We start from the raw sequence: 16254 nt of genomic DNA, 5'->3' as shown, positions 1-16254 counted from the left end.
TGTGGCAGGAGACAATTTCCCCGGGGATACGCAGAGCAGCCAGCCCCAAGGTCAGGTGCGGGCCGTTTCCTCCAGGAGTCACAGGCTATTGGTGTGCCTTGTGTCGGGGTAGAGACACACTCGGACCTAGACCAGATCGAAGTTGCAAGGATCGGATAGCGTCTATAAAGCCCAGAGACAAAGCAGACCCACATAACAGGACTTCAGGGCTAGCTTTCCAGTGCCATGTGTCTTACAGAGGACTGTCCCCAGCCCCTAGTGGTTGTCAGAGTCACAGGTAAGAACATAGATTTTCAGGGTTCTAATTCAAACACGGCCACTTCCTGGCTGTGCGGCTTTGGTCCAGGGACTCTGTCTCTCTGGGATGGAGAAGGGGACTGAAAGGACCTGTGCCACAATTTCTGTAAAGGGCATAAGAGACATGAAGGGGGGGGCCGGGGGAGAGTCACTGCTGCGGATTGAGGTTAGTCTACTGATGAGCCACGCCCCTAGCCCCTCCCTCATTGGTAGGTCTGAACCACTGAATCACACCACCAGCTCCTTGCTGGCTCATTCTAGGCAAGCACTGTAACACTGAGCCATTCTTTCAAGCATTCATTAGTGGATCCTAGGCAGGTGCTTTATCACTGAGCCACACCCCAGCCCCTCACTGGGGGATTCTAGGCAGGGGCTCTACCACTGAGCCACTCCCCCAGCCCCTCACTGGGGGATTCTAGGCAGGGCTCTACCATTGAGCCTCATCCTAGCCCCTCACTGGGGGATTCTAGGCAGGGGCTTTACCACTGAGCCACACCCACAGCCCCTCACTGGGGGATTCTAGGCAGGGGCTCTACCACTGAGCCACACCCCAGCCCCTCACTGGGGGATTCTAGGCAGGGGCTCTACCACTGAGCCACACCCCAGCCCCTCACTGGGGGATTCTAGGCAGGGGCTCTACCACTGAGCCTCATCCTAGCTCCTCACTGGGGGATTCTAGGCAGGGGCTCTACCACTGAGCCACACCCCAGCCCCTCACTGGGGGATTCTAGGCATGGCTCTACCACTGAGCCACACCCCAGCCCCTCACTGGGGGATTCTAGGCAGGGGCTCTACCACTGACCAATATCCCTAGCTTTAGAGAATCCACTCTTTCCAGGTGTCCTGCCCTATCGCTCCTGTCCTCTCAGGCACAGAGAAGGACAGCTATTAAGTCTAGCAAGATAAGAGGGCATAGCTTAGTACACAGACTGTCAGGGCCCTAGTCCTCAGCAGTCAGCAGGAGATGCCAAGTGCAGGGGTCCATGTGTCTCTGCCAAACACCTCCTTAGTGAGCTGTGGTTGAGACCTTGGACATCCAGGTAAATATGTTACAGACTTAGCTGTAAATACCCTGAAAACTACAGGAAGATCCAGGAATAGTGGTGCATACCTGTAATCCCAGCGCTTGGGCAGCTGAGGCAAGTTTGAGACCTTTCTAGGTTACATAGAGAGGCGCAGGATAGCCTGGGCTACATGGTGAAACTTTGTCTCGAAGAAGAACAGGAGGTGGAAGGAGGGGGGGGGGAGGAGAAAAGGCAGAAAGACACACAGATCACTCGTCCAGACAGAGAACCGCAGGCCAGGGCCTGGGCTCGCTGGCCTTGGGGACAACGGAGCCCAGCTCAGTGTATAGGCCAGATAAGGCCAGACCACTCTCCCCGTGAGCTTAAGGCCTTTGAAGGTGGCTGAGAAACTCCTCAACCAGGCCTGAGAGCAGGAGGAGAGGCAGCCCCAACTTCCCTGTAAGACTCGACTATGAGAATGCGCACAGCCTCAGGGGACTTAGACACCCCCTCCCTCCCCCCCACCTCCCCCACCCCGTCAGAAGCCAGTAGCTTCTAGGCTGCCACTGTCAGGGGCTACAGAATGGGTGCAAACAGGCTCTACTATTTGCCCATATAAATAAAAATTTTAAGTGAGAGAACCTTCCACAGAGCTCCACGGTGATTTCAGTAAAAACAGCAGAGCCCCAAATCCCGGGAAGTAAGCTTTGTAATGAAAATATCAGCAGGTATGTAATGCTGAGCTTTGGTTTTAAATGAGATCTTCCTAGAGGCCCGAGGTGTTCTGGGAATGGGGTCAGGAAAGGACAGAGCTGCACTGACCCTAGGGCATAAGAATTGTGCATGCAGCGATGTGAAGGGCTGGTGTAACCCCACACAGGCTGTTGGCCCCAGGGAGCACAGCCTCGCCCCACACCCAGGCCCTCCCCAGGTTGGATGTGCCTCGGTCTCCAGTCTGCTAGTACTTCCATCGTTAAAACTACCCCGGTGACATCTGCCTTGGTTTTCAATAACCAAGACTGGCCCCTGGGCCATGGAAGGGAGGGGCAGACATAGGGGCTGCAACAACCTCGTCTTCCGGGCAACCCCCTACCACTTACATTAAGAATCGGGGCTCAAGGACACAAGGGAGGCCAGAGCTGTCACAAGCCCACTGGGCCACCTCCACTAGGAATGGGTGCCTTGTTCTGTTTGCGTACGTCCGAAGGCCTCACTTTTACGGCCAGGACAGGTAAGTTGAGGGACAGACAGGGAAGCAAGACAGATGTAGGGAGGCCCTATCGCCTCTCTTGGAACCTTGTGCCTCTTGAGACCGGAGTCTCAGCTGCCAGGCGGTGTTCACGAAGGTGCCTGGTCAGTGAGTTTGGACAGAGGCGGGTGTGGGGTCCAGGTGGTGAGACAGGACCTGCGCCCTGCTCCCTGCCTTCAAGGTGCTCTTAGCCACGCCCTGGTGCAAACATGGCGTCCTACCAGATATCATTTTGGGGCATCTTACACACAATCCTAGCCTCCGCCTCCTCCCCCTAAGTTCATTCTGGTCCAGGCACAGTGGGAAAGAGGACACCCCACACCTAAGGACCCCCTCCAGACATGTGACTTGTGTCACACGAGAACAGTCTGATTCGTCCCCACACAGGAGGGGACAATGAGCTGCTGTGAGAGGGAGAATCCAAAACCAGGCCACCTGGGGACAGGGCGGGCATCGGAACCAGCAGCCCTGATGGGTCTGTGCCCAGGCCCACACACAATGGGGGACCAGGGTCCTAGCTGGACTGTAATTTCAGAAGGCGTCTTTGCCATGGGACTCGATATGCAAAGCGGTTGAGCAGCCTTGGGGCCTGCAACCAGGGAGTTGAGATGTTGCCAAAATCTGCAGGGTTCAGTCAAGAAAGGTCCTTGGGGGAGGGGACAAAAACAGGAGACTAACAACAAAAACTAAAAGACCCGGGGACTCTGACACCAAGGCGACAAGCAGGGACGGAATGGGCCATGCCCAGACCTGAGGCAGAATCCGTCTCTGTCGAGTTCCCATGTTACGCGGCTGCTTTAAAAACGTCTGTGTGGAGGTCAGCAGCTCATAGAGTGAAGGCACATAGATAGGGTGGGTAACAGGGCCACGACAGTGCTGGCACCCCAGAACACGACTGTCGCGCACCCCGAGGCTTAACTACGCTGCGTTGTTTTATGAATTATCACCCTGTACCTATGGGTGGCTGTTCGGTTCTTCAGAGCCAATCGTGTCCATGAATTCATTAGACCCACACAGCGATACTGGCTCTGTCTATTTTCAGGGTTGTGCTGTAGCTCCCTGAACGCGGAAGTCACACGTCTATCAGCCACGACTGTCTCACTTTTTCCTGTTCGGTTCTCTCTTCTAATTTCCCCACCCCTAGGAGCCTTTGGCATAACAATGCTGGGACCAGTTTCTATTAATATCAATTTTCAGATTACAGTAATAGGATGTCTGTTTCCTAACTGAATTAGGTGATTCCTGTTATTAGTTCCTACACGCTCGTTATTTTTCATTTAGCATACTCCGATGCACTGAAGCAAAGTGAGGCTCTGGCTGAAGAAGACCCCAGAGTGTCTTCTGCAAGATGACTCGAATCTGCAGGAGGGTGGGGGACCCAGGAAATGGGGACCACATGGAGGAAGGGGACATTGGGCTGCTACAGGAGTGGTCTAGGCTCGAGGGCAGAGAGAGAGAGAGTATGGGACAGAACAACTAGCTATCGACCAAAGTCAGGGCCTCCTAGAAACTACGAGAATGGTGGTCCCCAGGATTCCCACAAGTACACAGGACAATTAAGGATGGGATATAACGGCTAATTATTTTTAAAGATTTATTTCTATTTCTATTAATTTCTGTGTGTGTGCATGTGGACGCAGGTGCCCACGGAGGCCAGAAGAGGGCGTCAGATCTCTGGGAGCTGGAGTTATAGGTGGTTATGAACACCAGACCTGGATGCTGGGAACTGGAGGGAGGTCCTCTATGAGAGCAGGCACATTCTTAACCACGGAGCCTTCTCTGCAGCCCAGATTAGCTAAAAAAGATTTTTCACCTCGGTATTGAGGATCGAACCTAGAGCTTCATGCCTTGTTGCATGCAAGACAAGTGTTCTACCTCTAAGCTGCAGCCCAGTTACCTCATTGAATGACTGAGATGGTCTTGAACTCACTCTGTAGTCCAGGCCTTGCAATTTGCCTGCTTTGGCTTTTCTTGTAATTAGGGCTATAAACTTATGCTAGCAGCAGGCCCAGCAACAACAACAATGATATATATACATATATACATATATACATATATACATACATATATATATATATAGATAGATAGATATATCTCAGGTACCCCAGAGAAATGCTCTGTGGGTGCTGGAGACTGAGCCCAGATCCTCTGCAAGGCCACTAAGTGCTGTTAACCATCTGTAGCCCTGATTGTTGATTTTGATTGACAGGTTGATTGCACTAAGATGCACTCTCCGGTTGTGTCAGAGGGGATGTTTCTAGAACTAACCAAGGAGGGAATGTCCACCCTGTATACCTCATGGGCAGGAGTCTCAGATGCAATAAGAGCAAGCACCAGCTAGTCCAGGCCCTCCCTCCCTCCCTCCGTCCTCCCCTCCCTTCCTCCCTCTCAGCCTCTATGAGGTAAGTTGCTCTATCCACACCCTTCCATCACGATTTGTTAAAATCTCTGAAAACTTGTTCACATAAAGCTTTTCTCCCCTCAGGCATTTTTTTTCTTCTTTTGTCACAGCAACAAAAACAGCTGAGTAACACAGGTTCCAATGCGGGCACCCCTGCAACTCCTCAGGCTGGCCAGGCTTGAAGGCTTGAAGACTCTCCTGCTAGCACCGGCTGACTGACTGCCACAGAGGGCTCTGTGTCCACGCCACCTTCATTCTGGCCTCTGCCCAGCTGCAGGGGTTGCCCTTCACATAATTAGCATTGAACATGGTCTGCCTGGAGCCTGCCTTATGCAAAGGGCCATCTGGTGTTTCTGGTCTCGCCCAAGTGCACGCCTCCAACTGTGTTCAATGTGCCTTCCTTTCCCCCTCCTGCTCGACAGTGAGGATGGCGCTGGCCCCGAGGAACTTACACATGGATTCCTCAAGTCTAAGGGTCAGGAAGGGCAAGGCCTCATGGACCTAGAAGAAACAGCTGGCCTGGTACCCCCACCCTCAGCCTTCACGGCGAGAACCTGGCTGCGTTGTAAGACGCATAGGGGGATGTCCCCCGAGAACTGAAGACCACGTGTGTGGATTTCCCCAGAGGGAAAATGTGTCTCTGAGGTCCCAGAAAGGTGAGACAAAGGAGGGTGAGGTGTCCCTGATGGGATGTGGGCGGTGCTCAGAGAGTTTGAAGATGGTACAGGTCTATTGTTTAGAAACATTGGGATCTGAGAGTCCCAGCCTGGCTGATTCCGCAATGATATATTGCCAGCTACTTAACAGGATGGATCACTGCAATTACATGTCACTTCTGATATTCACAGTCACAACAAGGATGTGTCAGCCTCACAAGGTTTAGAGGAAATATATAAGATGTTCCGCAATGCTGTTAGAAAACGGCTCCGGGAAACAGACTCCGGAGGATTCCAGTAAAATCCACCTGTTTGGGGAAAAGCAGCCAGCTCCATGGAAACAGGAGGGGACTGTGCATTTCAACACCCCAGCTCTGAGAGGGCGGGGTTCAGTGCTGGGGCACAGGTGTGGTCACTGTGCTTGGACGGACAGACTGCCACTTTCTGGGGATGCTCCCACTGTGGCTCACTTGGCGCTCTGTGGGGTTGGAACTCTCAGGGGACACAACTAGACAAGGGTAGTCTCTTTAGAAACTGGATGGATCTGGCATTGCAGAATGACCCTCAGCACTGTATAAGCAGGGCCACACCCCTGGTAATGTGGAAGCCAGAGCAAGGGCCACACACATTTTAGGCAGCACAGCATTGTGTCGAGGGTGAGGCATCATAGGTAAGACAGTGAGCAGCATGCACCCCGGAGAAAGACTCCCAGCTCCATGGAGCGAACCCAAGCCTACCTGGCTGCCCGCACTGATGGCGGAACCGCTGGGCTGCTGGAGAAGGTAGATGGATGTCTCACAACAGGTTGACTCCAGGGAGCCATTTAGACTCCTCCACCTTCCAGAGGCCCAAGACTCAGCCACCTTTGTCCTCTGAGTGCCGCCCAGTAAGTTTATTTCTTCCCTAGCATCCTCTATGGCCGGGCCCTGCCTTTCCCACAATGCCCTGGGGGGTCCTCTAGGAAGAGGCTCAAGACTGTCTCCATCTCCAGATCATATGCTCCTGGAGGCAGAGCCTACCCAGTCTTCCTCCACCTCAGAATGGCTGTATCTCCTCACTCATGGGGTCCCTGCAGACAGGCACACAAGAGTCTCTTTCCCCAACTGGCAAGCCCAGCACCCCAGATGGGGTGATTCTGTCCCAGGACAGGCAAGAAGCCTGATTCCATCCCTGGCAACTAGCCCAGCAAGGAACACGGGCAGTGTCCAGTCCAGACCTGCGTCTCCAGAGAGACCAGCCCCTCTCCCGGGGCAGAGCTCGCTCACAGCCCTGTGCACCCTCACTGGACCCCAAACTCGAGTGATCAAGAGGACACAGAGGCAGAAGGAACCTTCCCACAGCCTATGGCTGTGGAGCCCATTGTTGGAGAAGGTACAGAATACCTCCCCACATGCCGCCCAGAAGTTATGGAACATTCCTTTACACTGTGTGAACTGTGCCACTGTGATTGGTTTAGTAAAAAGCAAAACTGCCAATAGCAAGGCAGGATTTTGGGGGCAGAGAGAATGCTGGGAAGAAGGGCAGAGGAGACACCAGGAGCCGCAAGGGAAGCTACAGAACAAAGTTAACGAGACACGTAAAAGGATGTAGGTTAAAAGAAATGGGTTAATTTAAGTTGGAAGAGCTAGTTAGAAACAAGCCTAACCTATGGCAGAGCTTTAACGATTAATAATGAGTCTCCGTGTCATTACCGGGTAGCCGGCAGTCCCAATGAAAAGATCCAACAACATCCAGAACCTCAGATTCCCTAAGCCTGAGACAGAACCCATGCCCCCTGTCCTTCCCTGTCAGAGTTATCATGGGAAACGGTACCTTCCATGTGCATCCCCTTCAGCCCCCAGATGCTGCCCTTCACATTCTCCTCATCAGGATCTGCACACACACAGCCCCCCTTGGTGTCTGTTACAGTTTAAGCTGAAAAGCCCTCTGCAGGCTCATTGTTGAACACACTATCCCCAGTTGCTGGCACTATTTTGAAGGCTGGGGGTTTTTTAGGAAGTGGGTCTGGGTGCTGGATGCAAGTCCCTAGGGGCAGCGCTTTGGAGGAATTGAGCCTTAAGTTGTGCCTGCTGGGCATTTTGCAGCAGTGATGCAAACAATATGGGGACTAGAGAGATGGCTCAGCTGAAAGAGTACAGACTGCCTTTGCAGAGGACTAGAGTTCTTTTCTCTGCACCCACACAGGGCAGCTTGCAACCAGCTGCAACTCCAGTCCTGGGGGATCTGGCTCCCTCCTTCGGCAGCTGTCAGCATTTGCATGCACACAGTGTATATACACATGATCAGGTAAACACACACACACACACACACACACACACACACACACACACACCTGTGTGCATGCCTGCACCCACAAATAAGTACAAATAAATATTTTAGAGACCAGCCTTTCTAAAGCCATACATGGTGGCACAAGTCTTTAATGCCAGCATTCAGTGGCAGGCTGATCTCTGTGAGTTCAAAGCCAGCCTGGTCTATGTAGTCAATCCCAGGACAGCCAGAGCTACAAGGTGAGACCCTGTATCTCAAAAACCGAAACAAAAGTTAAACGTTGTTTTCTGCTTCACTTGACAGTGGTAAGAACCACCATCTCCATCCTTAACTGAGGTTCAACCATGGCACAAGTAACTATTTTGTATCTCAGATTCCATCCTTCTCCCATCCCCCGCCCTAGGCCTAAGGTCCCATCTGCTGACTACCATCTCCAGCTGTCTTGGAACCTCATGCTCCCTAGCCCATGAAGACACTAGAATGAGCTTGCTTTTAAATGAAAGACTTGTTTTTATTTATGTGGATGTGTGTGTGTTTGCGCATACGTGCACGAAGGTATCCCCCAGGCCGGAAGAGTGTCCAATCCCCTGGAGCAGGCATTACAGGGCCCTCTGCTAGAGCAGTCAGCACCCTAACCACTGAGACCCTCTCTGCAGTCCTGGAATGAGTTTCTACTCCAGCCCAGAACCTCAGAGGCAACGGCTGGCTCCTTCCCATTGTGTCCCAAGGGGGTTGCTGGGCCTGGGGCCTGGATGACTCTTTAACCATAGGAGATATTTCAGTGCCCTGCCCCTCAAGTCATGCAGAGGTCCTCATATGCCACTCTCTCTGGCCTCCAAATCTTTATCAACACTGGGCTGTGCAATGGGCCTGGGCCTTGGTGATGCCAGTGGCCTCATGCACAGGGATGCGGGGGGAGGGGGGGCAGATGCTCAGGCACAGGCCAGCTCTGAAGCCTGGAAACTACATGGCCTTGGGCATGATTCTTCACCTCCCTGACCTCAATGATCTCACGGTCAAATGGTGTCGGAGTGAGTAACTCATAGGGATTTCTGCAGTGTCAAAGGCATATAAGATGCTCATGAAAGAGTCTGACACATGGCCAGAGCTGGCAGTGTCTGATCATCATTCCTGTGTCTGAGCTACTTGGTGAGCATCCAGTGCACTGGAACAGAAATCATGATTGTAAGAACAATACTGAGGTGTGGCTGGGGATGGCTACAATCCCTGCACTTGGGAGACTGAGGCAACAGGGTCTAGTTCAAGGGTAGCCTGGGCTATTAGCAAGCTCCAGACCAACCAGCCTAGGCTACACAGAGAGACCCAGTCTCAAAAACAAACAAACAAAAAAGAAAAGAATTTGCAATTTTGCTTAGCTTAAAACTTGAACACACAGTAAATGGTCTGTTGACATTGGTGACTCTAAAATGCTCTTGTTCTCAGGAACACAATCCAAGGGTACCATAAGGACAGAGAAGCCATCAGTGGCTGTCCCTTTGTCTAAATCAGAGTTGCCGGACCAAGGAATAGGACTGTCACTATGGCACCTCAATCACAGATCCTCCACTCTGGGAAAGAACAGCGAGCTGTGGAATGCAGGGAGAGCCTACTGTAGGGAAAGCTGCTCTGCAAAAGCCAAACAATAAAGAACTCAGACTGGCAAGATGGCTCAGTAAAGGTGACTGCTACTAAGTCTCTCTTCCTTGTTTTTGAGACAAGGTCTTGCTCTGTACCTCAGGCTGGTCTCAAACTCACTCTATGGCCTGGATTAGCCCAGAACTCTCGATCCTTTTGCTTCAATTTCCCTAGTGCTGTGAAGACAGCCATGCACTGCCAAGCCTATCACTATACATACATACATACACACCCACATACATACATTCATACATACATACACACACACATACATACACATACATTCATACATACATACACACACATACATACTTACATACATACACACACATACACACATACATACATACACACATAGACACACATACACACATACGTACATACATACATACAGTATTACACCAATCAACCCATTGACCAACATTCACCGCAGGGTCATGAGTGGCTGGGAAAAACTCACCTGGCCCATGAAGATAAACTCCATCCCTGTGAGCAATGAATGAATGACAAAATGAGGGTGAGGCCCCCGGTGTGACCCGTGATTAAGGGGCAGCTGCAGGCGTGACCACTGACGGCTCCTATCACAAAAGAGCTAGAGGACATGAGCCGCCTGATGGATCGCAGAGCCATGTGTGTGTGTGTGTGTGTGTGTGTGTGTGTGTGTGTTTTCTTATCTTTTTTGATAAAAAGCAAAGCTGGTCCAAACGGAATCTACTTGTGCTCTTTGGGCAAGATTTTCTTAACCATATGCAGAATACAAAGAATAAAGGACAAACGGGTGCAGTCAGTTAAAATGGGCACAGTCTATGTGACCCATGGCCCAGCATCCTGAAAAACAAAACAGGAAGAGAGAGGAACTTACATGTGGAGAGAGATTTAAAGGATTCATAAGGCAACTGCAATGTGTGCTTGGAGCTGAATATTTGCTAAGACACTGGAGATACATGTATTTATATTTATGAGACAATTAAGTCTCAACACTGACTAGACATCCGAGTCTGTTTTTCTTAATGCAGGGGCTTGCTACGTAGCCCAGGCTCACCCCGAACTTAGGATTCTCCAGCCTTAGCTTCTCATGGATTGCCTGTTTAGCTGTTGGATGATTTTAAGAACATGTAAGATGGTCGGAAGTAATGTTAAAAACATCAATTCTTATCTTATTCAAACTGAGAAACCCTGAAATATTTATGTGTGAATTGGTTCAATGGCTGGCGTGGATTTCAAAAACCAGACCTGGGCAGAGACGCCTGGAGGGAAGGATGGGGCCAGCCTGGCCAGGTTGTGGCACTGGGGGTGGGGGGTGGGCAGGCTCCTGGAGTTCATTCTTCTACCATCCTAATCTTCATCCCCTATAATATAAAGTTCACAGAGACAGGCAGCTACAGAAATTGTCTGCCTAAGCAAACGCTGACGCTGCCTTCTGAAGTCCCCAGAGCCACCATGCTGAGTTTGTTATCCCCAGTTCTGGTCTCCTATTAGTAGAAAGAGTGGGTCTTGTGTCAGGAAGTGAGCTTCTGGGCTGGTTGTATGGCTCGGTGGTAGAGCACTTACTTAGCATGCTTGAGGCCCTGGGTTCAAACCCTGGCATTGCGATGATGATGATGATGACAATGATGATGTAACTCTCCCTAGCTGGGTAATTCTAGCAAGCATGGGGAACTGGGAATCTGAGGCCAGCCTGAACTGCATGGTAAAACATGGTGGCAAAAATAAAGGAAGCCAAACAGCAGCAACAGACTTACACAGAAGGGAACACACTGAGACAGAAGCTCTGGCCCTAGGACGGGTAACTTTGCAGACTGGAAAATAATCATAATTAGATAGGTAGACTTGTCCAGTAAATAAGAAAATCTAATCTTAGAATGCAGGTTGGCTAGTGGGTACCGACCTATTATAGACTGGATCTACGACGTCACCCACAGGCTCATCTCGAATGCCAGGTCCCCAGCTTATGATCCATCTTGAAGGTCATGGGGCCTTAGTAGGGGTGGCTGGCTAGAGGAAGTGTGTCAGTGGTAATGGGATCTGGCAGAAATGCCCACCTCCAGTTCCAGTCCATGCCCCCAGATTCCTGTCTACCTCACATGAGGGGTCTTTGCCTCAAGCTCTGGCGGCAACGTTTCTCCCACCCCACCCATGATGGACTGAAAACAGGAGCCGAAACAGCTGCTTCCGTCATGTATTTAGTTCTGTTTCGAAAGGGATAATTTAAAATAGAACACTCTTTTTTTAAAAAAAGAAAGAAAACATGGCCCACCTTTACAAAAGCTGGTAATTCTGTAAGATTCTGTTTAATGCCCTAGCCAGGCCAAGATGGGCTAGCTGGCCCCAGAAGAGATTGGGATGTGTTTTCATAAATTGTATGACACAAACCTAGTCACCTGGCAAGATGGAACCTTAACTGAAGAATTGCTTCCACCAGATTTGCCCGTGGCCATTGTCTCTATGGCATTTTCTTACATGTTAATTGATGCTGGAGGGTCCAGCCCACTATGGGCAGTGTCACCCCTAGGCTGGTGGGCCATACAAAAAAAGTAGCTGAATAAGTCAGAGAGGGAGAGCGCCAGCAAGCAGCATCCTTCCACGGTTCCTGCCTTGAAACTCCTCCTGCTTAACTCCCCTCAGGGATGGATTATGACCTGTGAGTTTTAAGAAGATGAAATAAACCCTTTCCACCCTACATTGCTCCCCCCCACCCCCTGCCCCTGGCCCCATGGTGTTCATTACAGCAACAGAAAGCAACCTAGAGCAATATAATTGTACCCCATCAGTGTCAGACCCCAAGAACCACAAACATGAAAGAACTCCATTCCCTTTCTCAAGCTGTTTCTTGGGCTCGAACACCCGGAACTCACACCTCAAGTCTCAGCAAAGTTTATACCATGGTGTGCAATTTCCCGAGTTCTAGTCCCTCCGGTGTTCCTGCCGACAGGATAGCTTTCAAGTCTACAGCTCCTTCAGACAGAAACTGCCAGGGAGAAGACTTGGCCAGGGGCCCTCGGGGCCACCCACCACGCAACTGGGCACCTACGCTTTGTAAGCACTGGTTTCCAGCAGATAAATGTAATCAAGGTTTATGTGCTCGGAGAAGCCAACAGGACGGGGTTGTTTCACTTGAAGGATCAGAAGAAAATTGTAACTAATGTTGTGGAAAATTACTTTGATATTGCTTTCTTGGTACCGAATCACAATTAGGCTGCTGCTTGCGGTACAGGGAAGGGATAAATGAATAGTAACAAATCAACACAAACAGCTGTGTCAGGACCACTTCGCTCAGGGAAAGTAACGCAAGCATTACTTAAAGTTTTACGGCCGCATTTGGTGTGATTTACCTAGACCGTCAGGGTTGCCCATCGCGTAGCACACTGTGCCAGTGGCCCACCGGCATCTGCCAATAGGATGTGGAGACCCGCCCCTGCTCCTCACTGGCTCCGCCCACCGCGGGGGATGCCCATCATGTGATCCTGCAGGCTGCCAGTGTGAGGCTCAAATGCCTCGCTCCACCGTACCATGCCACTCATTCCCCGAAGTCCCAACCGTCCTGTGGCCCCCACCCACCTGTAATTCACACATCTGTGCACTTGAGCAGCTGTTTCAGAGCAATGCAAGCTGGAATGAGAGACAGGAATCCAGTGCCTGTGAAATTAAGGGTTCCGCTTTGCCAGCTGGCTGGCGGCATGGCAGGGCATACCCTAGGACCATCAGTAGATCACCTGTCCCAGGAATGGACTGCAGAGGGGCCCATTCCCTGTCCCAGATGGAGACCACACATATACTTATGCCTTTTCTCCCTTCCCCCAACACACAGTGCGGACATCAGAGACCCGGACCCTCTGCCAGTAAGTGCCACAACCACACACGAAGGCGTCCACCAGAGGTATGTAGTACCATTCATCCATGCAGTCTTCAAGCTCCCTGGATTCTTTTTGCACAGACTACAAATAGTCACAGGGACCAATTTCCTGCACTGTGATGGCATTGTCCTCCGGGACCCAGCTGTGCTGACTTAGTGTCACTCGCTATTCTAGGGCTCTTGAGAGGCTACAAAGTCCCCAGAGGAGCCAACTCAGTCACGCACACTTGCTTCCTCAGAAGCTGGGGAGCAGCCAGACCCATTTTTGACAGCCACCAGCTGTAGGGGTTGACCCGGGAATGCGTCAGCACAGTGGCTTGCCCGCTGTTTCCAGGGCCTGCAACTGAACCTACTTCTCACTCACTGTGATGAAAGGCATCAGCCTCCCCCGTGCAGGGCTTCTGGCAGCTGCTGCCAGCTCCAGGTAGGCACTGGCCTCTATGTGTGTTTCTTCCTTCCCTCCGTGGCCTTCAGTCTGGGCTCAAGGCCACTGCATGAGGGGTTCGAGGCTCCAGTTTGCAGAAGGAAAACAATGGAGTGGTGCAAAGGAAGGGGACCTGAGCTGGGGAGGGCCGTGGGAGCATGCTCTGCTGGCTAGAGGACAGGCATGCGTCCCTTCTGTGCAAGCCTGCAGGTAGGAGTGTCACGGGAAGCCATCCGCCTTAACCTCTGACTTCTACATCTCTTTCATCCTGTCCCTGAGGAGAAAGCGCATCTCCTCTGGGGGTCTCCACAATGGACCTCTGCTAGTGCCTTGGCCTGGAAGCCCAGGTTTCCTTTTCCTTCAAAGCAGATTAACCTCTGGCCTCAGCCCCATGCCCGTGACTACCAGCTCGGTAGTCCTATCTAACAGCAGTGGCCTGGAGAGCTCCTCTTTCCGAATTCCGGCACTCCATCTGCCCCGAGCTTTCCAAACGTTCCACACTTGCCTCTCACTGTCTGTACCCACTGTCCTCAGCAGACACTGAGCATTCTAATGGGTGACAAGGCACAGAGAGAATGGGGGAGGGGGAGGGGTGGGACTCTGCCTCACAAAGCCAGCATGTGCCCGAGTTAGTGTCTGTCCCAAGCCAGAGGAGCAAGGTTCAAAGGGTCCCCCAGGGCTAGATAGGGAAACGGAGTCACACTCTGGATGTGTAAGTTCAAGAAGATGATGAAGGCTGGGGAGGCGGGTGGCTCAGCAGTATAGGTGTTGTCCCCAAGCCTGAGTTCAGTCCCCAAAAGCCACATGGTGGGAGTGAGACACAACCCCTGAAGGTTGTTCTCAGACCTTCACAGGCATGCCCATCACCCAGTAAATAAGCAAATTAATTCATTGATGTTACAAAATTACTTTTTTTTGAGATCAAATCTCATTGTGTAGCCCTAGCTGGCCTGGAACTTGCTATGTAGACCAGACTGGCCTCAAACTCACAGAGATCAGCCTGCCTCTGCCTCTAAAATTCTGGGATCAAAGGTGTGCTTCAACACATCCTGCCATAACAAAAAATTTCAAGCTGGACCTGGTGGTGCAGGACCACAGCCTACATACTCAGGAGGATAAGGTAGGTTCACGAGTTCGAGGCCAGACCTTGTCTGAAAATAATAGTAATACAACCTGATCAGAGGGCAAGACACTGGGTTCAATTCCCTGTGACAGTTTTGCAAAAGAGAAAGATGTTTATCCCCTGATGTCCCCAGCAATGTGGAAGATGCCCCAAGAGCCGGCACAATTTTATGTGAATCTGAAATTCACTGAAGACAGCAAACGGGCTGTCTAGATGGGCAACATCTCCTCGGGGGTTGGGGGAGGGCAGGGGGCTGATCAGCTGCTATGGAAGCCATAACCTTGAAACTAGTGGTCAGCCTTCAGCTAGACACCCCCACACGGACACCAACACCTGTTAGGAGGAAGCCAGGGTCCCTTCTCCGTTTATTAGGGCTATTGTCCCCCAGGGCCAACATACCAGGCCCACATGAAAGTCTGCAGTGTCCTGGCAATAGGAACCAGCAACCTCGGGCTCACCTGGAACCTGCTCGGGGCTGAGCTCTACAGGGTCCTGTAGGCTGATGAAGAGGAGGAGGCCCGCAGCTCCAAACAGCAGGATGGATGAGAACATGCAGGCTAGCCGCATTGTTCCAAGTCGTGGGGTCATCTGGGGCACGCTCCTGGGTCACCTCTCGGGTGTAAAAGGCACGTTCTTCCCTCATTATCCACACCAGACATCCATCGGGCTGAGCTCTATGAGACGGAAGGGAAGAAGTTTCAGTTGCAGGATATCCGGGCGGGTTAAGGCCCCTATCACTGCAACAGGGCAACCTCTGGATTCCCCTAACCCGCCCTGGAGCTCTCTCTCTATCATCTTCCTCCCTTTGGACAGAGACTCATCATGCAGCCCAGAGTGGCCACAAACACATGATCCCCCACCTGAGCCTCCCCAGTGTTGGGATTACAGACATGCCTGCCCACTTACAGCTTCTGCAGCCCACAGAGGCTGGGTGGAGCCCTGTGCTACGGGCACCTCTAGCTACCCTAAAAGGCTCTCCCTGCCTGCATCTGCCATAAAGCCACAGAGAGACGCAATCTCTGGTTGCTGCCTGGGGACATCGAAGGGTGGCGAGAATCTTGATAGTGACAGGTGGTAGGTAACCAGTGCCCTGCCCAGCTCTGTGAGCCCCCCAGAAAACACCATGCTCCCTTCAGAGACTCACAGCCCTCCATCCCTGCCCGCCCTTCTGGCCTCTGCAGATCCAGAGCATGAACACGTGATGTGTTCATCCTGGCTCTACCAGAAGAACAGAAGCAATGACCTCCACACTGAGTACAAATAAATGACCCTCAACCGGACCAGGTTGTGATCGAGATAGGCTCGCCCCAGGGCTGGAGAGATGGCTCAGTGACTAAGAAC

At 51.7% G+C, this 16254-nt stretch overlaps 1 protein-coding gene across 1 annotated transcript in view; it reads right to left on the bottom strand.

Moving 5' to 3' along the window:
- The window catches only part of Chst8 (carbohydrate sulfotransferase 8), a 127595-nt gene that overhangs the window by 53462 nt on the left and 57879 nt on the right, over positions 1-16254 (bottom strand). Inside the window, exon 2 of the mRNA XM_051207293.1 lies at positions 15372-15587. Within this exon, the coding sequence (XP_051063250.1) occupies positions 15372-15501 (130 nt within the window). The 5' untranslated portion in view covers positions 15502-15587. The remainder of the gene's footprint in view (positions 1-15371; positions 15588-16254) is intronic.

This window comes from Phodopus roborovskii, unplaced genomic scaffold (genome assembly GCF_943737965.1).
Source record: "Phodopus roborovskii unplaced genomic scaffold, PHOROB, whole genome shotgun sequence".
Taxonomy (NCBI): domain Eukaryota; kingdom Metazoa; phylum Chordata; class Mammalia; order Rodentia; family Cricetidae; genus Phodopus; species Phodopus roborovskii.
Note: the sequence above shows the minus strand (reverse complement) of the source record. Positions and strands in the feature narration are given on the sequence as shown.